General features: G+C 43.9%; 5 protein-coding genes and 1 long non-coding RNA gene across 8 annotated transcripts; 4 read left to right on the top strand and 2 right to left on the bottom strand.

Annotated features, from left to right (window-relative positions):
* The first annotated feature begins 590 nt into the window (after positions 1–590).
* LOC118513273 lies at positions 591–14127 on the top strand. The gene is made up of 3 exons (XM_036058842.1): positions 591–6023; positions 9745–10678; positions 10755–14127. Exons 1-3 carry the CDS (start codon positions 4247–4249, stop codon positions 12223–12225), a joined length of 4182 nt encoding a protein of 1393 aa, XP_035914735.1. The 5' UTR covers positions 591–4246; the 3' UTR covers positions 12226–14127.
* On the bottom strand, positions 6007–21593 carry LOC118513372 (aminopeptidase N). 2 transcript variants are annotated; one of them, XM_036059007.1, is made up of 8 exons: positions 21242–21593; positions 20908–21146; positions 8586–9659; positions 8432–8510; positions 7586–8349; positions 7036–7419; positions 6640–6954; positions 6007–6551 (listed from the first exon to the last, which is right to left on the bottom strand). In XM_036059007.1, the coding sequence occupies exons 3-8, from the start codon at positions 9623–9625 to the stop codon at positions 6287–6289; spliced, it is 2847 nt and encodes a 948-aa protein (XP_035914900.1). In that variant the 5' UTR covers positions 9626–9659; positions 20908–21146; positions 21242–21593; the 3' UTR covers positions 6007–6286. The 2 variants fall into 2 exon arrangements, with proteins under 2 accessions (XP_035914900.1, XP_035914910.1); XM_036059017.1 differs by lacking the exons at positions 20908–21146; positions 21242–21593 and adding an exon at positions 12469–12647.
* LOC118513317 (aminopeptidase N-like) lies at positions 14284–20913 on the top strand. The gene is made up of 7 exons (XM_036058923.1): positions 14284–16446; positions 16839–17269; positions 17372–18153; positions 18223–18868; positions 18938–19541; positions 19628–19905; positions 19975–20913. Exons 2-7 carry the CDS (start codon positions 16973–16975, stop codon positions 20713–20715), a joined length of 3348 nt encoding a protein of 1115 aa, XP_035914816.1. The 5' UTR covers positions 14284–16446; positions 16839–16972; the 3' UTR covers positions 20716–20913.
* Positions 21594–21943: 350 nt separating the features above from the next.
* LOC118514398 lies at positions 21944–22696 on the top strand. Its single transcript, XR_004906610.1, has 3 exons — positions 21944–22180; positions 22273–22345; positions 22424–22696. It is a non-coding gene; the product is annotated as an uncharacterized LOC118514398 (long non-coding RNA).
* Positions 22697–23445: 749 nt separating this feature from the next.
* LOC118514118 lies at positions 23446–24394 on the bottom strand. Its single transcript, XM_036060697.1, has 2 exons — positions 24114–24394; positions 23446–24049 (listed from the first exon to the last, which is right to left on the bottom strand). Exons 1-2 carry the CDS (start codon positions 24241–24243, stop codon positions 23757–23759), a joined length of 423 nt encoding a protein of 140 aa, XP_035916590.1. The 5' UTR covers positions 24244–24394; the 3' UTR covers positions 23446–23756.
* Positions 24395–25689: 1295 nt separating this feature from the next.
* Positions 25690–26797, top strand: LOC118514089 (RNA-binding motif protein, X-linked 2). Of its 2 annotated transcripts, none has more exons than XM_036060634.1 (3): positions 25690–25881; positions 25960–26514; positions 26570–26797. In XM_036060634.1, the coding sequence occupies exons 1-2, from the start codon at positions 25868–25870 to the stop codon at positions 26489–26491; spliced, it is 546 nt and encodes a 181-aa protein (XP_035916527.1). In that variant the 5' UTR covers positions 25690–25867; the 3' UTR covers positions 26492–26514; positions 26570–26797. The 2 variants fall into 2 exon arrangements, with proteins under 2 accessions (XP_035916527.1, XP_035916518.1); XM_036060625.1 differs by having other exon boundaries at positions 25692–25881; positions 26590–26784.
* The last annotated feature ends 229 nt before the right edge of the window (positions 26798–27026 follow it).

Below are 27026 nucleotides of genomic sequence, written 5' to 3'. Positions count from 1 at the left end.
TATTGCTTCGGCTGAAAAGATAGATGTGTGGTTAGGGAGCTTGATGGCGCAGTTGTCGAAGCTGAAATGGATATGTGTCTACACTGATGCGGGTGAATTGACGGCGTTAAAAGACGAAGCGGGAGATAATGAGGCAATCGCCAACGAGAAGAAGAAAAATCGTGAAGCACGTGCCAAAAAGGACAGGCGTTGCAAATCGTTAATTGTATCGCGAATACACGATTCTCAATTAGAATACATACAAGACAAACATTCATCGCAGGATGTTTGGGAAGCACTAAAACGCGTGTTTGAGCGGCGCAGTATTGCAGGTGCAAGCAGGATGTACCTGAAGCGGCAAATGCTATCTCTTCGTTTTGATGGTGGGACGCTACAAGAACATTTCCTTAAGTTCGATAGATTAGTGCGGAAATAGCGAGCTACCGGCGCTGTGTTGGAAGAACTCCAGTGATGTGTCATTTGTTGGTTACACTGGGATCATCATTTTCGACCGTTGTAACTGCAATAGAGATCTTAACGTGGAATTTCTTAAGTGTCGTTTGCTGGATGAGGAGACGAAGAGAAAAGGTGTAGATTTGTGCGTGCCGAAAAGTGAAGCTGCGTTTTCGAGTACAAAGCAACGTGCGAAGCCTAAATTTAAGGTTAGGTGTTATGGCTGGAAAGTGGTAGGACATAAGTTGTCTGAGTGCCTGAATAAGAAGACAAGTGACACATATACATCGAAGGCTCATATGAGTGAGGCAAGCGCTGTTGGCTTTGTAAGTGTGAGAACAGGAGATTTGAGGAAAATGGAGTGATTTATAGATTCTGGTTGTTCGGAACATTTGGTTAACGACAAAACACTTTTTGAAGAATTTACACCATTGAATCAACCTGTTGAAATTGCCATTGCAAAGGGTGACGTCACGGTTCGTGAGGATCTTTCGGGAGCGATCAGAGTGGTAAGCATCGTTCAAAGAAGAAAAGTCGAGTGCGTAGTGAGAAATGTTTTATATGTGCCAGATTTGAGATGTAACTTGTTCTCGGTAATGCGTGTCGATGAAGCTGTAATGGCCGTAGTTTATAAAAACGGGACAGTTGAAATTCATCGTGAATCAGAAATTGTTGCGCGTGGTAAACGTATCGGAAGGTTATACCAACTGGATTTTTGCTATCGACGAGGCAATGCGAATTCTATTTTGACGACGGGTCGTATGTCAAAGGAGTTATAATTGTGGCATAAACGCTTAGGGCATCTGAACTTGCGCGGTATCGAGTAGCTGGTTCGTGGTGAAATGGTCACTGGACTAAAAGTGACATGTACGGACAAACTAAGTGTTGTTTGCGAATCTTGCTTGGTCGGGAAGCATACACGGAATACGTTTCCGTCTCGTAATGAGAAAGATCGTCTCGAGTATTAGAACTTATACATTTGGATGTGTGTGGTCCTGTTATTCCCGTTGGTGTGAATGGTGTGAAATACTTCGTGACTTTTGTGGACGGTTGAAGCCATTTTTGTATGGTATTCACTATTTGTTAAAAGAGTGAAGTGTTTGACCGTTTCCGCGAGTCAGTGCAAAATTTGGTAAAAGAATTAGTCATTTGCGATGTGACAATGACGGCGAATACCGCAGCAAGGTGTTTGATAATTTCCTGAAGCAAAAGGACTAAATGTGGAGTGACGGTTCCACACACTCCTCAGCAGAATGGGGAGAGTGAACGGATGAATCGCACGCTGGTTGATAAGGCTAGGACCATGATACAGGATTCAGGTATCGACAAGCGATTCTGACTCCATACGAACCCTGGGAAGGCAGAAAACCAGGTGTAGGAAAACTTAGAGTGTTCGGATGCAGTGTTTTTGTGCACATTCCGACGGAACTACGTTCTAAGCTGGATGTAAAGGCTTGGAAAGGAGTTTTCGTTGGTTATGCCATCAATGTTTATCGAGTTTGGAATCCGATACAGCGGGAAATAGTTCATGTGTGTGACGTGTGTTTTTGGAGGATTCGTAGACCAGCGTGAGTGCAGTTGACGATTTGTCGGTAAATGATTTCATTTCAACAAAGGTGGCTGGCGCTGGTTCAGCTCAGTGTGAATTGGAGAGTAAAATGAGTGATACCGAAAGAGTCAATGAAATTTAGTAGCTAGAAGAATTAATTAACTATATGGTTTAGATTACAATGAAACATAATCGCCGGTTGGTAGAATGGGCATACGAGACGAACGAGAAGAAAATGATAATATATCAAATGGATGTTCGAACTACTTTTCTGAATAGCTAACGTCAACGTCCGAGATCATTTTTATGGTGCAGCCTGAGGGGTTTGAGAGAGGTTCTGGTGTGATCTGGTGGTGTGATCTGGTGTGTCGCTTGCGAAAATCTCTATACGGTCTTAAGCAGGTTTGAAAGCTCGATACATTTATTAGTGGACGTTTGTGTTTACGGCGAAGCTCAAACAATCAGAGTCTTTACACACGCGCAACAAGGAGCAAAATTGTTATCATCGTTTTGTACGTGTGATATGATCTTGTTATTGCTGGTTCAATGTAGGAAGTGGTAGAGAACGTGAAGAAATGTTTTTCAGACGAGTTCGAGATGATTGATATTGGCGATATCAAGTGTTTTCTTGGGATGAACGTAAGTTACAACAACGAACAAGGGGTGATGCAGATTCACCAGCGGCATTATCTTCAAGTTGTCTTGAGACGGTTCAAGATGGAGACATGCAAGCCCTGTTCGACGCCTATAGAGAATCCGTCATTAATCGATTAAATGATCATTACTGCTTTCGATTTAATGATCAGGTGGTGGACTACTTTGCTACGGGTAAAACCAAGTCACAGAAAGCCAGAAATGGCAGGCCGAGACCTCTCGAGGTTGTCTATTGCCAAGGAAGAAGAAGAAGAAGGTCCTGACAATGGCAGAGCCGTGATTCGATTGTCATCCGTTTCTCATTTGCAAGAAACCAACTAAATGGTATTTCTAAGTACAGTAAGCCAATATATGACCTATCAGGTCGTTAAATCAAGAAGAAGAATATCAGATTTACTAGTGTAATGGACAACCAAAATCAACCACTGGATTATCTGTGTCAAATAAAAAAGAGAAATAATGTTTTTACAAAAACTTATAAAAAGCTACTTAAATCTGAAAAAACGCGTTCTGTTATGCTACATTCCGATCGCATTACTCTTGCGAAACTATAGGGCAGACACTTTTTTAAAACAATGCAGAGCGTGATGAGTTACGAGGCCACGCAGAAAAGTGTATGAAAGACACGTTTCATGGTAAAAATATACACACAACTTCTTAACCCACCGGATCCACATGGTTCATGATGAGATGCTTCCGGAAGAACGAATTATTAAAAAGACGACGCGAAAGATTTTTTAGTAAGCACGTTTCTACTACAGTTTAAAGAGCTCAATAGTTCCCCAGCTATCTGGGTATGGTTTTTATCCTCCACGTTCAAGTACAAGGTGCATTCAGCGGTATGACTGTACATCTAGGCTTCAAAAACCTATAGTTGCAGATCGTTAAAACCCCTTCTCCACTAATGGTCATGGTAAACAATGTCAGTAGTATCAATAATGCGGCGGCTGGTACGTGTTGACACAGCGTAGAGGATTCTATTAAAACGGTTGGCTTGTGGCCGCGGAGTTGTTTCAGTCCCCTTCGTTACGGCAACCTCGGATAGAGAACTGCTGCTGCCAGGCTTGTTGCACTGCAGTCTTGTTTTCCAGGCACCGTACGTTGCTGTTCCGTTCTTCCAATGTTTCCCCTGCTATATCAGCAGCCACTGTTTTCTTTTTGTGTGCTGGCATTACAACGGAAGGAAAAGCTTGGACACATTGGTATCACTAAGCTGCACAAACAACATTTGCAGCCTCACACGTCCTCATGCTGCAAAATGCCCTTAAAACCAGTACATCCGGCGGCACGATGCGTGTAACATGTTCGCATTCCGCTCATTCGCTGGCAAGCCGCCGAACCGAACGGAAGCGTTTGCGGATTTTGACCTTGCGAGACGGGTGTGGGTGTGTGTGCGAAAGTGTGAGTGCAAGCATTTGTGTGAGTGGGTGAGCGTTTGTGTGTTTGCATTCTTAGTGCAACGTGAATAGATCACTGTTTACTCTTTACCCGCTAGATCAGTGGTTTAAGATAAGAAGGCGAAGAATTGGAAAACCAAACGTGCAAAGTAACTAACCCAAGCGGGAAGTTCAATATCACTAGGTGCGCAACTAGCTACAGTAGATGTGAGACATGTGTTTTCTATGTGCGTCATTTTCGGCCATCGGGATGATGTGCTACGTGCTACAGTTCCTAGCAGTGGTAGCAGTAATAAAGGCAACGCTGCCTCCCGGAGATTCTACACCTCTATCAACCACAGACTCGCCTTTACTCAGCAGTATTCTAGTGCCACCAACATCATCTTCGCCCCTACCTCAGCTTACATTTCTGACGATTAACAACTGTGAAGGACAAACCGTACAGCATCTGAATTATGTGGAACGATCCGCAATTCCGCTCGATTGTCGATGTCCTCCCGGGTATGTTGCTGTACGTACGTACGGGCAGACCAACCGAATATTATGTGTCGGTGTTCGGGCGGCAAAACCTTGGCAAGATGGATGCGTTCAATCCGGAACCGCCACAGACATTTACGATCTGGATCCGGACGAGCTTGGTGTGGTGCGGGAAGTTTTACTACGTATGAACGTGTCCGAGTGCTGGATATCTGCCCGGCGACTTCTCAAATATGGTGCACTGGTACGCCGGCTCCCGGGATCGCAATGGAATGCGCCAATTAAGCTGTCAACACGATACAGCGTTCCAATGTCGGGCACCAACTACAGCAAGGATCTGGACTGTGCAACAGTACGCATCGATCAACATTCCACACAGCTGTCCTACCAAAATTGCTCGATCACTCTGCCGCAGTTGTGTTTGTACCGGGAAACCAATCTGCTCCAGTTACACTGTGACAAGGACGAGTTTACCACGCGGTATGCAAGCTACCAGCAATTCTGTTTCAGCATTAGAAAAAGCAACTGGAATAGTATCGAAATGATAAAACTGCAAACTCAGTTTAGGTTGGAGGTAAACGTGAATGGCATTTTTTCGATCGATAGCAACCGAAAGGGACAGTTGCTGGTTGAAATGTACGACACTTCTAAGGATTGTAGCGAGAGCTCTAACGTGGTCTACGCTGATCAAAAGGAGAGCGTGCATCATGCACACAAGCGAGATTTGGAAGATTCAAGCGTTGTTCAAGCGATTCTTAATAAGAACCTGATACCGATAATATCTTCCAATCGGCAAAACTTTGCCTGTATCGCACAACAGCGACGTCAGATTGTGGGTGACAGTTTAGTCACTGCCGATGGTACAGGCCCCAGTATGTATCTGTACTTCGACAAGGCACGCCGTAAGCTCTTCCTTACCGTGTACGGTGACCGTTGGTTTTGGCGGGAGAACAACTCCAGCGCTGGGTTCGTATGCTTCACCAACACCAACGACGAACAGCTTCACCGCCCGAAAACTTCTAAGTTGCATGCATCTCGCATCAAATGGGGTGAACCTGCACGCAACGGTTGGTCGGATGCGAACCGGACGATATACAAGGTGGAGCTGAAAGATGATGGGCCACCACGGCCGTACTGGTGCGAAGCACACTTGGTACCAGACTTTGCCCTCATTCAGACAGACACCGTGCTGGCCCAACGGAAAGCAAACTGTAAACGATACTTCGCTGCTACAATTGAACTGCTGATGAATCGGTCCAGTATCCGTGGTCCGGAATCACTACGACTCAAGGATTATGACAGCAGGGTTAGAGAGTACATTAAAACCCGCCGGAAGCAGCAGCCCGACCTAAAGCACATCTTCGATGAAATCAAAACGTATGAAGTAAAGCGGGTGGAAGATTTCTGGACTTCGGCTAACAATGAGTGGTACATGGTGCGGTTATTGTTGCACATCGTCACCAAGTGTGGCAAAAAGTGGGACAAACCGGAGCACGATGAAAGCAATGAAATCGGTAAGACGTCGTTTATTGGTATCTTTGCCGGAGAATTCGGTTTCTATTGATTAGCAGTATTTGCCGGCTTTCAAACACATCGTTGACTTATCCCATCAAGGGCTATAATATCCTGCTAAGAAACATTCCTACAACTTTTTCCTCTAGAGATATTTGCTCACACCTATTTCATACTCTTTTACACTCGCTTTTTATCCCGCTCTCCTACGTCTTTTCTCAACTTTGTTTAATCATACAGCTACTTCCGCCATGATACGACGATATCAACCGAGAAACTTTTGATCCGCTACACCATTGCTAGCGAGAAAATTGTCGAGCCACTTCTCTATAACTGGCAAGTTTTCGTCACTCCATTTCGTTTCCTCCTTGATGTTCTTCAGCGACTTCTCAATGATGTGTTCCGCTGTACCGAACTCACCTTGATGCTGCACGTACAGTTGCGATACCATATCGTAGCCTTCCTGCGTGGTAAATAAACCAGTAGCGGAATTGATCATATTATCCCACAGTGATTCCCGATTCTTGAATCTGGTTTTGAAAGAGAACGAAAGGGGAAAATACGATTTAGTGTATTTGCGTGGCGTGAAGAGCAGCCGTGTCTTTTTGCCTGCCCTACCGTAATTTGATTGCATCCCAGTTATTCTTGAGGAAGTTGAAAAGCGTCGTGTAGCCACTTGATCCACCGGAAAGCATCTTGAAGATAAGACTGATATCGTTGTCGGTAAAGTTACCATTATCCTCCAGCACCATGATGTTCAGCAGACGATCTATCTTAAACGGTTGGCTTGGGCAGCCGGCGAGCGTTTTCAGCAGATAGGTGCGTTCACTCTTAACGCGTGACTCGGGGAAATTGATGACTCGCTGCAGTCCAAACTCCCACTCCTCCCGCGTACCCCACTTGAACACTGGGCAGATATACTGATTGGCAACTCTGCAATAAAGCCGAAATGAACCATGGAAGTTAGAACATTCTGTTCCGAACGAATCATCATGTCTGCTGACGTGTACTGACGGATTGCCTGCGTCCGGGTCCGGGCTGTCCATCCACTTGTTGAACGCACGTTGCGCTTCCTCGATGCACGGTTTGTAACCGGCGCGGCAGAGGAAATTTTTTGCCAGCGAGCGTAAGTTTGCCTTCCACATTTCCTCGTTCTCTTGCTGATTGATGACCAGCTCTTCGTACAACGGTGTCAGCAGGGTACGGACATACATTTCGAACTTTTTGTGCACCGCAGACATATCGATATGGCGGCCAATGTGATCGATTAGTGTAAACACCGGATTCCATACCAAATGGTTTCGTTCGTACTTCATGAAGAGTGTCATATTGAAGGCAGTGCCAAAGCTAAGCTCACCGGCATACGCAAGGTTCCATGCGTCGTGAAGCAGTTTTGCACTGTAGTTTGGAAGAAAAACATTAGATCACATTAGAAATCGTACAAAACAATTTTTTTGTTGTTGTCGCTCGCTCTCTACAGCAACGTACATGCAATAATGCAGCATGCACATAGGCAAAATGAACATGCTCTTTGCCGTATCGCAGCGAATCCTGCTATTCCTACCGCGTGTAGACGGGAATCTTGGTTCTGCCCTCTTCTTTCTGCAGGAAAGATGCAAGCAGGTTCCAGTTACGCTCATCGTAGTTCACCGGGAACGGCCCTATCTCTTCCGGATTGACAATGATGAACTCGTCTGGTTTCGGTAGTTCCTCCAGTTTTATTTCCCGCACCTGCTTCATCCATTTCACCGCGCTGATGTTGCCAAAGTTCAACCGGTCCTGTGTAACAACCACGAGCGGGATCCACCAAAGCATTTTATCCTTATCTAGCACATCGTGCGGACGCTCACGCAGATACAACTTTTGCATTACGGTGGCCGTACGGTCGTCATACGAGCGTATCACCTTCACCATCGGGATTCGATCTTTGGTGATCCACGAGTTGACGACATCGTTCACGGTGGCCGATTCGCACAGCCGTTGATCGAGATGGGCCTGTTTGGTGAGCGCTTCCCACACGTCATCGCCGTAGAACGTTTTGTACTCGCGATGTTGGATGAACTTCTGCATACCACGGCGGAACGTAGCCGCACCGAGCGTGTAGTTCAGCATACGCAACACTAGTTCGGTTTTGCTGCACGTCGTCTCGTGCTTCTGGCCCGTGATACGTGAATGCGGGTAGCGTTTGCTAAACTCGTAGTAGATGGAGTATAGAATGGTCATCGGGTACTTACCTTCGAACTCATCGCCTCCATCAATTTTAATCGCAGTGTCGGCAGAAAGGAATCCTGCGATGGCTTTGTTCACATGTGCATCGCTCCACCAGTGCTATTAAGAAATGACATATGCAACATAGGACCACGTTAGATCGAATATTTCCACTCTTTAAATTTTTATCATGTCCATTTACCGGAGTAATCCATGAGCCGAGCCATTGATAGACCAGTTCTTGGGCAAGGTTATAGTAGCCTCTCATCAGTTCACTTTCCCTGCAAAAAAAATGGCGATAATTACTCATGAAAAAATGTATTATGCTTACAAAGTGCAGTTGCATCATCACCTACTTGAACACAATCAAACCCCAGTTATCGGCCGGCTTCACGTACGAGAATCCAGGCAGTGCCACCACGTCCAGTTTTTCGAGCGGCAAATCCACGCCCCAATAGTCTTTCAACTTTTTCAAAGCAAGCTTCACACGCTGCTCTACATCGGCTACATTTTTTTGGAAGTCACGCCGTGCCCAAATACGAATCGCAGGTTTTTTGAGTTCGTCATCCTTTTCGTCAGACATAGACGGGACTTGTTGAAGGTCGGACATGAGAAATCCAAACGTAAATGTCGACATCGGTGGTGTGCGCTTGAACACATCGATCACGTATTTCGAATCGTTGGGTGTTAGCTGTTCCGTGCGCTCTAGCTCAGTGTTGAATAGGACATGATGCGTTCGCGGACGTACAATACTCACGTTAAACGGTACCTTATACGCTGGCTCGTCAAAGCAAGGAAATACACGACGTGCATGGTGAGGCCGGAAGTACGTACTGACGTACGAGTGCTCTTCCGCTTCGATCACACCCTCGGCATCTGTATCCGTGCCGCCAGCGTTCGCTTGCTGTTTGTACTTCCCTTCGAAAATACCTTCCACATTCTCCCAAATGTTACCGTTGAACTTGAGGCGTACTTCGTACGATACACCGACCGTCAACGAATTGTGAAAATAAATTTCTAGCAATGGTTTTTTCGGAACGCGACCCACGCGACGTATAGCGATCTTACTCTCGTCGCTCATCTTTACCACCTCCAGATCTAGTTCATCTACGGTAAGATCGTGGTGAGCATGAAGTGTGATTTGATTGGTAGACTTAGCGCACATCATTGTAATGTTTACGCGTCCTGCAAAGGAAGACTTTTCGAGTATCGGGTGCAGGTACAGGCTGTACCCGGATGGGACTAGCTCGTTTGGCAACTTCGTATCGGATATGAGTGGGTTTGTGAAGGACAGGTCGATGCTTCTACGTATCCGATATTCCTTCCAGGTGTAACCGTACGGCAGCAGCATTAGCGACAGTACCACTATTAGTAGGGAAAGCGGATGCCGTCCCATCTTGCACTGGTTTTGTTGTACACTCTAGGGATAGCTGCGAAAAGAAATGATAATGTCAAAAACTTCGATTAGAATATGTTAAGATGTAACTTCGGCAACATCCTTTTATCTCGTTACAGAACTACCTTTGAAATATTTGGACTACTATCGAACGCACAAAAAGCTAACTACCGCACTCGAGTCGCTGAACGATGACAAATTTCGGTTCCTCGGGATAAATAGTACGGAGTACTGTTTACCCGACAGTCTCAAGCTGCAACCAGGGAAAAACGTATGGTGGCCCGCACGGTTAGGTGAAACGGTTGCACCAAGAAATCTCTGTCTAGTACAGCACAGTGGACTCCCGCTCACTAGACGCTGCCTGGGTGATTACCTTTACGGATGTACTTGGGACTGGAATCCCGGCAGTGATCACTGCTCCAACAAAAAACGACCCACAACTAATCTCCTATACCGATACAGTGTTAGTCAGCTGAATCAAAGTGTGCTGAGCGATGTACTCAACAACGCAGTAGATGTACTAGCTACCCCGGAGGACGTTATTCCTGCTGATCTTTTCTACATCTCAAAGACGCTCGAAAACATTCCCACACTTCTGCTTGACCCGAGCGGATTGGTTGACGAGGAACGACACGAAGAATTCGGTAGACAGTACTTTTGCAACATTAGCAAAATCATGAGCCGGATGATGTATTTAAACGAATCGACCGTTTTGCTGTCCCAGAGGGCACTGAATACTACCAATATTATGTTGGACGCTACGGAAACAATCGTGAATCAGTTGGCCCTAGTGAACGATACGTTGGAACTACTGCAGGGAGGACAGTACAATTGTCAGGAGCACCCCGGTACGACACAGCAACAGGTTCGACAAAATGATGGCACGGTACTGTTTCGTACCTCAAGGTTGATAGTGTTGATAGCAGATCCTACTGTGGCAAACGTGACAGGGTTAGCATTGTTCCGTAACCGAACACCCCGTTCAGAGTCTGACGATCTTTCGGATGTTGGGGAAAATCCGGAGCAAGAAGACTTTAGTGATTGCAGCCTGCGGTGAGTTTCATCCTTACTTTACTTCCCTTGAACATTTATCATTCATCTCATTACTGTTCTCGAATATTTATACTAGGTACTTGTACATGAACCAATCGATAGAATCACTGCTACAGGAAGGTGATCTGGAAATAGGATCCTTTATTCCGCAGCACGTGATCGAGAGTCTGGACGAGCTTAATGTCGCATTCGCAACGCCTGATGAAGAGGAAGATTCCGATACTGCTGAAGCTAGCACTGCACCAGCGAGTGAGACAGTCGAGGACTCTCTGCCAGTCTCGAAATCGTTGCGCATTATTATCACCATCTACTACAACGATCACGCATTTCGTGAAACGAAAAACGGTACGATAGCACGCCCTAACTCGAAAATCATCAGCGTCAACCTGCCTGGGTACGGGTCCCGAATGCCGGGCGAAATTCCGATCTACACTCGTGAACGTACCCGCGATCTTCCCGGACGTTGCGGTTACTGGTCGTTCGAGTCAGACAACACGACCGAGTTTGGGCACTGGTCGTACGACGAGTGCCGGTTGTTAAACGTTTCCGGCCCACTTGCACTGTGCGGTTGCTTTCACCTCACATCCTTCTCGCGACTCACGAAAGATATACAGATGGTGGAAACTGTAGGCGTTTCGCAGAAGTTTATCGCGGACAAGGGTACACTGGCGTTGGACATCATCACCGCGATCGGCTGCTCAATGTCACTGCTTGGTGTGGTTGGAATATTTGCCACCGCTATTCTTTTCCCAAGCTGGCGAGCAAAGGCGAGCAGCAAAATTCTGCTCCAACTGTCTTGTGCGATCGCCGTCGAGATGATTATTATTTTTCTCGAAGGTCCCGATATTGATCAGAATCGGATCAGTCAGATCGAATGTGCACTGCTTGGTGCCATCTTTCACTACATCATTCTTGTGACGTTTATGTGGATGCTCATCACTGCCTATCTACAGTTTATGCGGTATGTCAAAGTGCTAGGTCGCTTACGGCCGACTCATTTCATTCTGAAGGCAACGGTTTGCTGCTGGGGTGGACCTCTGCTGATTGTCACATTGTTTCTCAGCGTGAATTATACGCTGTATCTCAAGCGCGACAACCTGTCGGACATCTGTTACCCACACGGAAGTGCGCTCTGGTACGGGTTGTTGCTACCGATCGGGTTGATTATCTTAGTAAATCTCATCAGCTTTGTGATAGTGATGTACCATATCTTCACCATTCCAAGCAACCTGACGAAAACGGCTGACCATGCGATGACGCTGGCACAACTTCGTCTGTCCGTGTTTTTGTTCTTTTTGCTTGGGCTACCGTGGATATTCGGTATGCTGACCACAGGGACGGAGGACAAGCTGTTCGCCTACCTGTTTTGTCTAACCGCACCGGTTCAGGGTTTTGTGCTGTTTGTGTATTTCGTGCTAATGGATCCGACTGCCCGTCGGTTCTGGTGCCGAAAATTTCAGCGCTTCCCGTGCATTGCACGCGCTGCCAAACAGATGGATGGTGAACAGATGACATCACCAAACACATCGTTCAATACGTATCTTTAAGCTAATAATACTTCTGCAGCAATCAAACCAATGTGTGTATGTGCCTTTTTTTGCCCATTTTTTGATAGTTGTTTAACACAGTATGAGCTACGCTTTCTACTGCTGCATTCCTGCGGTTTTCATTTAGTAAGTCACTTCACATGGTCCCATATTTATTAAAGCACTCCTTACCCTAACCGAGTAGCACCTGAACTAATCATCTAATTCCGACACTGAATGAAGTCACTAATGTAAGAGTCTTACCTTTTATTTTTTGGCACAGTTGTCAGTCACCGGTCACAACTTTTCGGTGACAGATTGGCATCAAAACCACTAACAACCAAAAATAAAAACAAAAAATTACAAAAACTATGTGCTTCGTTGCACAGGACACAGTTTGCTCTAGCGTTTTTGTGCGTCCTCCAGTCTTAAGATCAACCGAGAGACTAAAAGTCGCCACAGGTCGGTCACGCTTGGTGCCTTAAGACCACACGGGACCCTGCCCATTCCATTCCCTCCCCATTGTTATACACTCCAGCAATAGGTAGTAGAGCAGAGGAGCAAGATCCGCATTGCCTATTAACGTGCTTAGGGAGCGCAAAAGTAAAATACCATTATCCAATCAAGCCACAAAACAGCCAACCACTTGAAGGATTCCGAAATGGATTGCTCGCATTATTCAATTTACCGGTAGCTGTTGTAGGCATTGTGTGGCGTTGTGCGTCTCGGTTTGGCACTGTTTCCCCGCGCATCATTCGCGGGTCTCGGCACTCGGCCACTCGGAAGAAGTGTGTTGATGTGTTCATTAACTCACTCTTCCACACTGCCGGAATCCCGTAAGCCCTAAGGTATGAGTTTCTAGCTGTCACCCTCTGTCCTTTCCCTGTTTTCGGGATTGATTTGTCCTGTTGAAGGAATTTACTCGCAAACAAACGCATTTATTATATGGATCATTTGGAACGGATGTACGCAAGCTGGAAAATCAACGTACGTCTCAGTACTTTGGACCGCAACCACCAGCGTATGTTGAGTAAAATCGATCACGAGTGATAAAAAACACATTCATATACAGTCATACATACCACCTAATGGATTGATTAGACACACTGACCCTGAGACATACGCACGCAACATTGCGACAGATAAACTAAATACGATACCAAATTGTCACCCTTTTTTTCTCTATCGCAACCTAGTATTTCCATTAGTGAAGCAAACAAAGCTCCAGAAGCCAAGAAGCTGTATGTTTAGTTTAATGTCGGTGACGCTTTTGTTGACGTATAGCAAACATTGCAATGTTGTACAGAAAAAAACAAAAAAACCTTCAATTAGTATCAAGCTGCTGCACGAGTCAATAAATTAGTGGATAGGCAGTTATATGCAAAGTGCACAGCAACAGTATGGCACGGGCAAAAAAATGGAACACCCTATTCCTTCATTTGTCAATATTTAATCCAAACAAACAAACAGGTGCAAATGAGGTGTGAATGTTGAGTGATTATTTCGAGACGGAATGTCAATACGTTCCATTATTTTGTTAGTCACGAGATACCGATTGAGAGAGGTTGGACGTAGAGAAAGAGCAAGGGAGAGAGAAAGATAGAGGTAGCGAGAGAGAGAGAAGGGATGTGCGGTTTGATATTATGTATATGAATGTATAAATAGTTGTATGAAATTATTTGCATTTTATGAGCTAGTCTTTAATAATTATATCTCCGATAGTTACCGCGTCATGCAAAATCAATTGCAATTAATTTACTCGTAATAGTATACAGCATATGAATAAACTACGTCTTCTACATGAGTATGGGAAGATCTATACATTAAAAATTTCGAATTCAAATCAAAGTTTTGTAAGATTTCATATAATAATATTGATCCCACAATCTGCCATAAAATCACCTTCAAAATCTGAAATTACAATAAACGAACACCTTATATACGTTTGGCGTTCTGGCTTATAAAACTTGAAATAATGGTTGCTATAATGCTATTAGTTGAGGCGGTCCAGTGGCCGAGGTAATAACGGCGCTGGTCTTCAGACGGCAGGACCGGTGTTCAACTCCCATCCATACCGTATCCCCGTACGTGGGGCTAATTGCTTTACTGCTGGTAAAACTAGGTCACAGAAACAAGGATACTCTCGAGGTTGTAGTGCCAAGAAAGAAGAAGAGGAATTATAACACCATGTCCGAAAAACTTTCGCATAAAACCTGCTCAAATGTTCAAGAGGTTGACACAATGTGATGATTTAAACTAACGACCAATTTTCATTTATTTATTTTTTTATTATTTTATTATTTTTTATTTTATAAAGAACGGCCTGGCCGTATTGCTAACAGTATTGGATTAAACACTCGGCAAAAGTTCCACAACTGAATGCAAATTTTTACAGCCATCTCGCCAATTCCCCGCTTACAGTTTGCAAATTCCATCGCATGAATGCAACTTTCCTTAACGGGATTGCAACATTTCTCTATCTAGTTGCAATATTCTATTGTGTGATAAAAAAGTTCCATTATATGGTTCAAAATTCTGTAAGGTAAAATTTAAACTTACTGGTGCTTAGAATAGATTTATGAATATAGAAATGTTCCAAATTTACAATCATAAATAAAATGGTAATCGGCGTGCATAAACGAAAGAGATAGATGGAGAGAGAGAGAGAGAGAGAGAGAAAGAGAGGGAAAAATCAACGTAACAAAACTAACACCCTCTGGTTGATCCACAAATCTCTACACGCTAACGTTTACCGAACCCTGTCACAAAACATTCGATACTGTTCGATACTACTGATATGGTTTCAGGCTCAGGTGCGAAAGAAACCAATAGCACCAATTAATTATAATACTAAATAAGCCAGCAGCCACATGACGTATGACGCATGAGCGAGGCATGGTCCAGTTGAGATTTTAATCTACACACCTCTCGCGATTTCTACACCCGTGCCTATAAGACCGTTACAATTTAACTGGAGGGTGTACATTGCACCATCTAATAAACATAACGTAGAGCTATAGGGAAATATTTGGTTACAAACCTTCAAACGTCAAACTTTTTCTTAACGCAAAGTTTTCGGCATGCTAAACAACTCCTAGTCAGACTCACTCTACAAACAGCGAAAAACTTTGCAGCTAGTTTGCGGGAGTCGTAAACATAAAAGTAAAATTCTGTACAAATAACGATAAGTGAACCGACGCTGTTGTTCCTATGTACATCACTACGAACCTACTTCATAGCTACTCATATTGTTGGATCTTGTTTGTGATGCATATGATACATTTCATGCAGCGCTCAAGCTCACCGGAACTAAAAACAAAATCACACAAAAATCTAAACGTTGTAGCACCAACGTGCTTTGGCCGGAAACAATAAACAATCAGAATCGATCAGATCTCCGGTTCGTGTGGGACACTCCCCATATAGATGAGGCGCTATAAAGTGTCATCCGGTGTAGGTTTTTTTTTTAAATAAGAGCCTAAACATCAATAAGTGGTGAAGATGTCGAGATTCAGCTACTGATAAAACGCAGAACAAACGACTACACCCGATCTAGTCTTCCTCCGGCAGTGACGTTGCGTGTCGGCCTCGGTCATCTACCGGACCACCACACACCACAGCCGCCTCGTTTCTCGTTGAATTCGAGATCAACAGATTTGGCGTCGCATAAACTTTAGGGTCTGTCGCACAAGTGTAATGATATTTGCATTGTGATAAGCCACTGCAGCTCTTGCTTCTATAAGGTCCAATCCTATTGCCCGCCGCATGTGCGTTGGGCGGGAGGTAGGCAGGAAGATAAAGAACAATACTTCATTGTAGTGCTCTGGCCTACCCTGCAAACACCTGCCCCGCATCCCGGTACGCGACGGGCACGCAGAGCAAGGTGGTCATCTGAGCCGTAACGAAGAGACAACATACAGCGTGCCAACCCAATCCAGCGCGCACCAACAAACAGGAGCAAGCAGGAACGGCAATACCATTGAACGCCGATGGCAAAACACACAAGAAATGAAGCGAAACGAAGCGTGGCAAGCGGTTGGATTGTCATCTATCTAGAATGAAGTGATCTCGGTCTGGTGGCTAGTCTCTGTGTGTCGACTGGCCCGGTATACTGCTGCTGCTGTTGCTGCTACCTCGAGAGCTAACGTGCACACCCAATAAGTTTTGGAGTTTAGTAACGCTTTAGGACGTCGCGCGACTGCGCACTTGTGTCCCAGGGTTCCAACCGGATTCATACATATGGTGAGTGCTTGTTGTTGTAAGGTTTACGGAGAGGTCTTTCGTGTAGGTACTCATCAGTGTAAACAAAAGATATGGTACAGAATGGTGGAGATGAATGGTGATGGGGACGGAGCTAGATGCCGAGGTAGATTAGAATCGTTAACAAACAAAGAAAAGCTGTTCCCCAAAGTTTATGAGAATTATAATAACGATTTTGACAAATGATGTTGCTGGCATGATACACTTTGGAGAAGAATATTATACCCCGGTGCTGTTAAACTCCTCTCTTAAGATGTTGTAAAACGCGTTAAAGCAAAACTGATGAATCTAAATTAGCCCACATATTTCACATATTTTGTACATTTATTTTCTCTCTCTCCCTCTCTTTTTCTTGTCCATGCTTTTTTTTCTAGCACCCATTCCAGTTGCACACGATCAAAGCTAAATCTCTCTATCGACAAATTCCAGTTGTTGTTGTTGACGTTGCTCGACCTAACAAGTTTCGTGCTGGCCAAATACCGTGCAAAGCAGAAATAGAATAACTGCCATGAACCTTAACGAGTGGGATCGCAAGAAGATCTTCCGTCATGCGAACCACCAACCCCCGGCAACGCAACACCTGTACAGCCCGTACGGTCAACCGCACCATCACCATCATCAGGGTGACGCGTCCGAGTATGCATTCACCGCTGGGTCACCGGTCGAAGACGGCAACATCGAGTATGAGCGTAAAGGGGGCTGTTTCGTGTCGATCTGCCGTGGCATCAGCATTGCCGTGCTGATATTCGTTTTCATCTTCTTCATGGCGTTTACGATATTTTTCAGCACAAAGTATGCATACGAGGTAAGGTTAGACTTGTTCGAGAACCGGGTCGAGCGAAGATGTTTTGGGTGGTGAGTGGGATGTGGTTTTAAAATTGTTTGCTTTCTTGGTTATCTTTGACAGCACAAACCTAATCTGACGCTGGAAGACTTCCTAAATCACCGTGCGTATTTAATCGACAAGCGGGCCCGAATTCCGAAGCACGTTATACCGAAGCATTACCGACTCTTCATACATCCCGTGTTCAATGAAACGGACCACCCGTTCAGCTATACCGGCATCGTGTGGGTGACAGTAACGTCCAAAAAACCCAACAACAAGCGGATCGAGCTGAATGTGAAGAATCTCAAGATACGGCTCGAGAACGTGACCGTACTGAAGAGTATCCGGCTTACGAACAACGACTTTGATGAGGATCTTGATTGGGACCTGAGCGAGGAAGATTTGTACTCGCTGCCGAGATTGAATAAACGTCGAAAACGACGCCAAGCTGGGGAAGAGGATGCACAGGGACCTGTTACGCTGTTGCCTACTGGGCGTCCTGGTCCAGCGGACGCACCGGAAGAGTACGAAGGAGAGGAGAGGGAAGATGAATCGGAGGGCACTAGTCGTAAAGTGACGGCTACCGATCAGCCAGCGCCGAATAGTAGCAGCAGCGTGGAGAACGCTACCATTATCGATAAATCCAAATTCTACCATCACCCAGTGTTTCCGGTGGATGATTTCGTCACAATCAAAATACTGGACATCGAGTTCGACGAGTCAAACGAAAAGATGATCATCTTCCTCGGTACGGAGATGAAAAAGGACATCTACTACATTGTGAAGGTGAACTTTTTCGGTAACATGACCAACGATAAGGGGCTGTACTATACGCATTACGAAGATGATGTACCCACACACAGGTAGGTAAGGTTAGCGAGACTAGAGCAATAGACGTACAGCGTGATGTTAATGGCCTGTACTGGATACAGACACTTTGCAGCAACCGTACTGGAACCGAACAATGCGCGCCGGCTCTACCCTTGCATGGATGATCACAACTTCCGATCACCGTTTGAGCTGAACATAGCGCGCAAAAGCAACATGAACACCGCCTCCAGTATGAACCTGGAAATGTCCGAGCCAATGGAGACGGGTGACATTGTGGTGGATACGTACAATACGACCGATATGGTACGGGCATCAGAGATTGGTTTCGTCGTAACGGACATGGTACCGGAGCAGTATCGCATCACGAGCCGTGTAAGTTTGCTCGCCTTCACCAGGACTCGGTACGACGAGAATATCAAAAACGCAACGAGCGTGTTTTCGCGTGTGCTGCAAATCTACGAACAGTACCTGGGTGTACCGTTTCCGTACGAGGTGATCCGTTATGTGACAATACCGAACATTGACCATACAACGTATGAGATTAAGGAGGGTATGGTATTGTCGAGCGAGAAGCGACTAATCAAGACGTCCGACTATTTTCCACCGTTGGATAAGAGCATCAGCAGAGAGGTGGCGAACGAGCTGGCGAAGTTGTTTATCCACAAGTTGGCAGACTACAAGAACAAGGAAACGTACTGGCTACATGAATCGATACCGCTGTATCTGGAGGCGCTGGCACTGCGAAATGTGCGTAGGAGTGGGTTAAATGGTTTATCCGTACTCTTGGAATTAATCCGTAGCACTTTCTTTCCCCAGATGACTACCACGAACTCGACGACCCTGGACGACTTCCTGCTGGAGGGACGATTGCGTTCGATGCGCGAGGAGATGAACACCAAAACGTCGGCCCTTAACATCTTCACCAATCACTGGGAGGAGGACACCCACTTCGAGCTGGTCAAGTACAAAGGCTTGAGTGTGTTACGCATGATGAACTACACCCTCGGACAGCGCACGTTCGATCACTTCATACGAGAGTACTTTCGCTACAGGATGGAAAGCGAGTCGATCGATGTGATAGACATCCTGAACAATGGTGGTGAGGGTGTAAGCCGTACAGACAGTATATTCCACAGCTTCCTCTATAGCTGGAGCAGCCTGGAGAAATATCCAATCATCAACATTAAGCGGAACAATGGAACAGGCTTCTTCGAACTTCGCCAGATAGCGCTACCGTTCGAGGAAGAACCGGCGGAACAGCTGTGGACCGTACCGGTGACGTTTATAAACGACACCAACCAGCGATTGTTTGTGGAGAAGGTACGCTGGCTGACGGACGGTGAAAACTTGCTTACGGTCAAGTCGGACTGCAAAGCACCGAACAGCAGCACCTGGATTATTGTGAACCCGAGCGGTATAGGTAAAGTTGCTAATTAAAAACGGAGCACGTCGTGTGCCTTGCCCCGGCTGCAGGTGTTAAACAACGTTCGTTCTGGCTCGTTGCAGGTTATTATCGAGTTAATTATGAACCATCTCATTGGGTAAAGCTGGCCCACGTGCTAAATGGTAACTTCCACTATCTGCCGTACACAACGCTTGCGATCATAGTGGACGATGCGCTAAATCTAGCCCGGTTAGGTTTGCTGAACTACTCGATTGCGTTTAATGTGGTGTCGTTCCTGAAGCAAAACAACGAACACTATCAACCGTGGAAGCTCGCGCTTAGCAATCTAGAGTTTGTGTACCATGCTACGGAGGATCTGCCCAGCTTCCAACATGTTGAGGTAGGAATAGGTGAGTGTCGACTGGACCAAGGTTAATTTACCTGTCTCGCGGTCTACGTTTTCTTGTAGCACTTCTTGGAGTATCTCATACTGGATAAATATGAGGAGATTCAACACAGTAACGACACGACTTACTACAATCCCTTGATCAAGGAACTGATCGTGCAATGGGCCTGCAAGCTCGGTGTTACCTCCTGCATCGAACAGCACAAAGCTCTGTTTAAGGCGATTTTCTACTATCAAACGGTGTCACCATTCAAACAGCGCGAAGAACGACTTTTCCGCATTCTTTGCACCACCATCAAGTACAGTGGGCTGGCGGAGTGGAAGAAGGTTGAGCAGCAGTACCTCGAAACTACCGACATCAACTATCAGCGCATTCTTATCAAAAGCCTCGGTTGTACCAGAGAGATCAGTATGATCAAGCGTTACCTGGGCCTGCTGAAGCATCCACATTTTAGCATGTACAGTAAAGAAATTCTAACCTCCGTCAGCGAGAATAAGGTCGCACTGAAGTACACGCTCGACTTTCTCTTCAACGAGTGGATCGATGTGCGGAAGTATCTGACGCTGTACGACATATCGATCATGCTACGCAGCATCTCGAACATGAACGAGTTTAAGATGTACGAGCAGATCTTCTTCCGCTACTCGTACACGTTCCAGACGATGGACAAGGAAATTCTCAAACGAATGCGGGACATCATCATTAAGCTGATGGTGTGGCGGAACGAGATTGCACCCGTTATCAAGTTCGAGCCGTTCGATTTTAGCAAGGATGTGGGAAACCGGGACGCGATGTACCTGTAAGAAATGGTATTACCACGGCCGCCGCCATCGGATCTGTAATTGTGCCTATTCCGTTCGCTGCTGAACATCATTTGTGTATTACTAATTGTGTTATTGTGAAACTTTGAGCAAACTAAGTAGGAGGAAAAATGGTCTGCTAATAAAGTGTATAGATAAAATGATTAGACAAAAGCAGCGGATCGCAACACTTACCCAAAATATGAATCCAATTGAATATAGAGCCCGTTTCACATGCATGTCTTTCGGCAAACATAAACGATCGATGTCAAATCATGCATGTGTTTTATTCTGCATTCCTATTGCCTGCTTCAATGCGTTCACTTCGTTACGTAAGCCTTGTACTTGGCCTCATTATCTTTGAAATATTTGACTGCAAAGTCACATTCCAGCTTTACCGTAAGCTTTTGCGCTATAGCATATTGAAAAGCCGACTGTAGTGGGGCGGAGAAAGATGCGAGAATATGAGATACGAACATTGAAACAAGCATGTGTTACATGTGGACAAACGTGCTTGCCGGTAGCTTACCTCCACTAGCTTTTTACCTAATCCCTTGCCTTTGCCAGCGTCGGGAACGTAGGTATGCTCGAACTTGATCAGGTTATAATGGCGATCTTCCGAGTACTGCAGATACGCTTCATTACTCTTCCCCAGTTCAATAACAAATTTCTTTCGTTTAGAATCATTTTTCACCGTTGTCGCTGTACAGTACACGCGGCCTGCACTTACTCGCGATGCGATGAGCCTCGCAGAAAGAAGGCACGACATAATAAAGGAAATTATGCCTATTATTTCACACCGAGACTGAATACAGATCACTTCAATACGCTGCTCAAAACAAAGGAATTTTACAGCAAAAACCAACACAAATATCAAAGTCTATATAGGAAAGAGGTCGAATCCAAGGTATGTAGATAAAGAAGGTAGAGTTGTTTAGAGCAAATTGACATTTCTCGACTTGACATAACAGTTCCATGGTGATCGAGGGGAAGGGTCAAAGTCTACCCAGGCTCCAAATGACAGATGAAAAGACGTCTTTTCGTGGTCTTTTCACCCACGAAAAGACCACGAAAAGACGTCTTAATAACACCTCATCGGACCAACTGTCATGGCGTGGTAATGTATACATCTTGGTCTTAATGTATACAACTTGGTTGGTAAAGAAAATAAAAACGTGCCGTTTTCAAGCAAGTAAAAACGAAAAAAAATCTTGTTTTTTTCTTGTAGCTGTCATTTATTTAAAATTCATACTTATTCATTCATATGCCATAGCTGTGTGTAGTACCCCCCCTTTACCGGTGGCTTTCGTATCTTTTTCTGTGTTATCAATTATATAGGGTTATAAGTTGATTTGAACTTGTACTTACCGAGTTGCTTGTTCTCCATCTGATCCGTGTGAGCTATTGCGGTTGTGTTGTGTCGAGACGTAAACATCCAATAAGAGAAGCAACCAAGCAACATGGAAAAGTATGTATTTTTAAATTACACGTAACAAAGGATTCGATGTATAATATATTTATCTCTTTGTTCGTGTTTTAACGATGTGGCGAATCATTTAGCACACCACGCAAGATTGTGGTGCTCAATATGAGAGACGGAAAATATGTTTTTCCGAGAAGCCGCAGCCTACAGGTATAAAAAATATTGGTTCATAAAACTTTAGAGCAGTATTGAGAGTAATATGTATTGTTTTTCATCGTTGTGTTACAGCTTCCTCATTACAACCAACACTACATCCAGATTTTATAAAAACACTACCGACGGCAAAAAATACATCCAAGAACATCCAACCTGCAACAAACATCGTTCACCGCAATGTTCCCGCATCCATTTAGGATTCCATTTTTTCCGCATCCAACAAACCCAACATTTCCAAACCCATAAGCAGCAATAGTCCCATAAATCTAGAGACAACAAAATCTTCTATAGATGCAGGATTGCGCGATCTTTTAGTTTCAATTGGACAGAAAATAAATGACATGACAAAAAAAAATTACAAATTTGGACCAGAAACTTAATGAAATAGAAACTAACCACGCCAACAGGGTTCGAGTTGTTGAGAAAAATCAAGCAATTATTAAAACTAAGCTGGACTTGATCTTAGATAAAATCTCTCCTCGTCCAGGATTGGTAACAAATAGTTCATTCAACTGGGAACCGATCGCATCCAAAGAAATGTTGGATGCAGTGGATCAGCAGCTTAATGATCAACAGTATAAAAAAGAATTTGAAGAATATCTGGAATGCCAGCTGCCAACAGATAGCTCGGAAGAAAGGCTTCATTCGGCGATGGACATCATATTTGCCAGACAGTTTGTTATAGAGATGAGCTGGACGGGAATTGGACATCCGAACCAAAAAATTCCGTTGTTTGGATATAAAAATATTCTTGCTTTATTTAAGCACATTGGAACCTTTCACTGAGTAACTCCAACTCCTCAAAAAATTAAAACATTCTTCCAAAATAAATTGAAGCATGCCCGCCAAAGCCTGAACCTAGAAGGTAAGATTAAATCCACGCACCACAGACATCAACATTCTCATTATTAGTGTTTTTTTGTTTTGTTATAAAGTTCCTTCACTAACTAAGTGTCCTTATTTTTTTAAATACATGTAATATGATGTAATATGTATGTTAATAATAAAAACTCATGAAAAATGTATAATGTATAATATGTAAATTTTTGAAATGTTATAATCCATAAATTATAGTGATTAAAAAGAACGATACAGAAAGAAAATCATATTAATTATTTATTATCTAAGAAATGCAAATATTAGCCTACGAGGGTATGAATTAATGGAACATATTGATACTCATTTTCTTTGGAAAGGGGAACAGCTACCAATTTACATCGTATATCCCCAATATTAACAACAACTTACAACTTTTATTAGCTTTTATTATTTTATTTTATTTTATTTTAACAACTTTTATTAGCTACGCACCTTAGTTCGTTGAGCAGACATCGTTTTATCCCGTTATACCAATACTGACTTCCGTTTATCGTTACAACTTCATTTGAGTCATTTCGATGAGTCTTCAGCAAAGTTCTAGCATCTTTTGGAAGATGATTTCCATAACTTGACTTATAGAATTATACGATTGATTGGTGGATATTGCCCATCGACGTAATTCGGCTTCTACATCATACCCTTCTGTGCGTTCTGTATCCATTCTTTCATCGTCAGAGCTTTCAACTAAATAGTCCGTAACAAACTCATCACATTCAGGTTCGCTTGTCGTTTCACCGGCTTCTTCTGCCATCACATTGGAAGATCCTTCTGAATGATAATCCATAGGTGCATCGCCTGCGCCTTGGTTGCTTCCAATAACTGGAAAACAAAACATATGCCATGTTATAAAAGAAACTAACAATGATATTTGCCCGTCTTATACCGTATGAACTTCCTCCTGAAACTAGCTCTTCGTCATTCTGCTCTAGCAAAGCTGCTCGGCGCTCTGTAGCATCGCGATAACGATACGAATATGAATTATATTTTACTCGTTTATTGAATTGGTCACTCATTTTTACAAGATTGGTGATATTAGAAGGCACTGAGCAAAAACGTAATTAAGAAGCACTCGGAAAATTTTTGTTTATACGGATAGAAGTTTTCTTTTTGTAGCGCGTCGGCCAGTCTGACAGGCAAAACAACAACAATCGCTGATCAGGGAACCAATATCAACAATATCATTTCTCTCGATTTTTTGATTAAAATTGAAAATTAATGAAAAATCTTTTAAAACCAAATAAAATGTACATGTTAAATAAAGACATGAGTTTTCTATATGTTTTTTTATGATTTTACTATTTATTATTAGGTAAAAAGCCGTATAAAGTTCATGAACTCGCTGACTTAGTATTGTAAACAGAGGGATTTGGTCTTTTCATATGTTCCTTGCAGCCTGGGAGGACAGAGGTCGACGCATCCCATACAAACTGACAGAAAGCTGTGGGAACGTTCTGGAAGTCTAGGTAGGAAATGTTTACTGTTTTTTTTAGCTGATGCTGCTGTTGGTACCGGATCCTTGAGCACCTCCAGCTGCTAGTGTGTGAAATTTTGATGATCCTTGAAGTCTTGTTAAGACTTTTTGAGGTAAAATTTATCGTTTTACACCGTGAAAACATCCGGGGAACCTTATTGTGCGATGCAGCTGCTTCTGTTGTTTGTAAACAGTTTTCGATCTAAACGTCAAAAATCGGGTGCAAAATGCCGGACATGACATTTGCTAAGATTCGACCTCTGTCCTATATAGACTTTGGGAAGGGTATTGAGACAAGGTGTATGTATTTAGAAGGTGGATTTTTATCGATTTGACAGGGCGACATTTTAGTCGAGTTATGTCAGAGTTTGTTTACAAAAACATATGGTATGGGGCTACCAACATGAACAAACAGCCTCGATTCTCAGTCCTTTGAGCAATTTCGCTAATTTATGGGTCATCTTCGCATATTAAGTGTTGTCCCACAGACGATTGACGATATTTGGTTGCATTTTTCGTCAAAAAATCGCAAGCGATACCAACACCGGCGCCTCCTCCGACGCTGCCGTCACTCTTCTCAATACCCTTCCCCTTGATCACCACGGAACTGTTATGTCAGGTCGAGAAATGTCAATTTGCTCTAAACAACTCTACCTTCTATATCTACATACCTTGGTATTGAGAAGAGTGATGGCAGCGTCGGAGGAGGCGCCGGTGGTGGTATCGCTTGCGATTTTTTGACGAAAAATGCAACCAAATATCGTCAATCGTCTGTGGAACAACATTTAATATGCGAAGATGACCCATAAATTAGTGAAATTGCTCAAGGGATTGAGAATCGAGGCTATTTGTTCATGTTTGTTGCCCCATACCGTATGTTTTTGTAAACAAACTCTGACATAACTCGACTAAAATGTCGCCCTGTCAAATCGATAAAAATCCACCTTCTAAATACATACACCTTGGTGTTGATTTCGATATGTCAAATTCGATTGTCAAAATGCTGTCAAACTGTTTGGGACGATAACAACCAAATGTGAACACACTAAAACAAGCCTGAAAGCGATTTTGCCGCTCTTATTTCATTTAAAAGTAAAACGTTCCTTTCGTTCCTACTGAAAAGTGTTTTTCTTCAATAAACGCAACAACAGCAAATAACCATAAAAATGAATCCCATGACGTGAGTAGCTCTCTGTTCATGCTTCATCTTTATCTTTTGGCGGTTTCTCACTCTCTTTTGCACACATCCGCATTGCAGAAATATGAAAAATGTGCTCCAGCTGAGCAAACAGGATCTGAAACATATAGGCAAAAGTTCTTGGCACGATCAGTACAAAAACAGTGCTTGGATATTTGTCGGCGGGCTGCTCTACGACCTTACCGAAGGTGACATACTGTGCGTGTTTTCCCAGTTCGGTGAGATCGTGAACGTGAACCTGGTCCGGGACAAGGCAACCGGGAAATCGAAAGGGTTTGCGTTCATCTGCTACGAAGACCAGCGGTCTACCGTACTGGCGGTGGACAACCTGAACGGTATCAAGCTGGTAGGCAAAACGATACGCGTTGACCATGTGGAAGATTATCGGCCACCCAAGGAAACAGAAAAAACCGATACGGAAACGCGACAGCTGTACATGGAAGGGTGTGCGCCGGAAGTGATGATGAGACGGGAGAAGGAAATGAAAACTCGTTCAGCCACTCCGGAACAGAAGCCTGAACGGTCACGGCATACGGATGTGAAGATTAAGCGTGAACGACAGGATCCATCTATAAACAAGGAAAGACGATAGAACACTTCGGATACCATTGGAAGGTAATTGTCTTCTTGTAGATGGTTGAATTATTTTCATCCAAAACAATAATCACAGCTTTTCATTCCGGTATACAGCTTTTTGGCGTTTGATGATTATATGCCGCATCTCCGTGCCAATAGTATCGAGACCTAAGGTAACCAACGGTTTATATAAATGATGTTGCTTAATGGTCCTTGACTTGGTAAGAAAACAGAATTAAACAAAGAGTGAGATTAAAATGTAATAAACACAAAGACTTATAGTTCAATATAAATATAAATTTTCCTAAATTAGCCTTCGAAAGATTCCGAAAGCGGACAGTTTCGTTTTTATTATTATTATTTTATTCATTAGAGACGATCGTATTGCTATTTTCTTTAAAATGTAGTTCGTAATAATTAATTCATAAAATCAAATTAACATTGGTTAAGAGACTAAGCCCATCATGCTCAGCTCAGTCATGTTCAGCTCAGTCATGTTTGTAGCTAAGGTCTTAGTCGTGAAAAGACAAACTATCCTGAGTATCTTCGGA

The sequence above is a fragment of the Anopheles stephensi genome, chromosome X (assembly GCF_013141755.1).
Source record: "Anopheles stephensi strain Indian chromosome X, UCI_ANSTEP_V1.0, whole genome shotgun sequence".
NCBI classification, from domain to species: Eukaryota; Metazoa; Arthropoda; class Insecta; order Diptera; family Culicidae; genus Anopheles; species Anopheles stephensi.
The sequence above is the reverse complement of the archived record's forward strand: the minus strand, read 5'-3'. Positions and strand labels throughout refer to the sequence as shown.

What these genes read in the sequence shown, in the direction of transcription:
- LOC118513317 (XM_036058923.1), top strand. Translation starts at nt 16,973, where the DNA reads ATGAACCTTAACGAGTGGGATCGCAAGAAGATCTTCCGTCATGCGAAC. An exon ending in AGGCGCTGGCACTGCGAAAT is followed by an intron (nt 18,869 to 18,937) that starts GTGCGTAGGAGT and finishes TTCTTTCCCCAG; the next exon opens with ATGACTACCACGAACTCGAC. An exon ending in CCAGCTTCCAACATGTTGAG is followed by an intron (nt 19,906 to 19,974) that starts GTAGGAATAGGT and finishes GTTTTCTTGTAG; the next exon opens with CACTTCTTGGAGTATCTCAT.
- LOC118514118 (XM_036060697.1), bottom strand. Translation starts at nt 24,243, where the DNA reads ATGAGTGACCAATTCAATAAACGAGTAAAATATAATTCATATTCGTAT. An exon ending in TTCAGGAGGAAGTTCATACG is followed by an intron (nt 24,050 to 24,113) that starts GTATAAGACGGG and finishes TTTGTTTTCCAG; the next exon opens with TTATTGGAAGCAACCAAGGC.
- LOC118513273 (XM_036058842.1), top strand. Translation starts at nt 4,247, where the DNA reads ATGTGTTTTCTATGTGCGTCATTTTCGGCCATCGGGATGATGTGCTAC. An exon ending in CGATGAAAGCAATGAAATCG is followed by an intron (nt 6,024 to 9,744) that starts GTAAGACGTCGT and finishes ATCTCGTTACAG; the next exon opens with AACTACCTTTGAAATATTTG. An exon ending in TTTAGTGATTGCAGCCTGCG is followed by an intron (nt 10,679 to 10,754) that starts GTGAGTTTCATC and finishes TATTTATACTAG; the next exon opens with GTACTTGTACATGAACCAAT.
- LOC118513372 (XM_036059007.1), bottom strand. Translation starts at nt 9,625, where the DNA reads ATGGGACGGCATCCGCTTTCCCTACTAATAGTGGTACTGTCGCTAATG. An exon ending in TCGGCTCATGGATTACTCCG is followed by an intron (nt 8,350 to 8,431) that starts GTAAATGGACAT and finishes ATTTCTTAATAG; the next exon opens with CACTGGTGGAGCGATGCACA. An exon ending in TGGGATGCAATCAAATTACG is followed by an intron (nt 6,552 to 6,639) that starts GTAGGGCAGGCA and finishes TTTCAAAACCAG; the next exon opens with ATTCAAGAATCGGGAATCAC.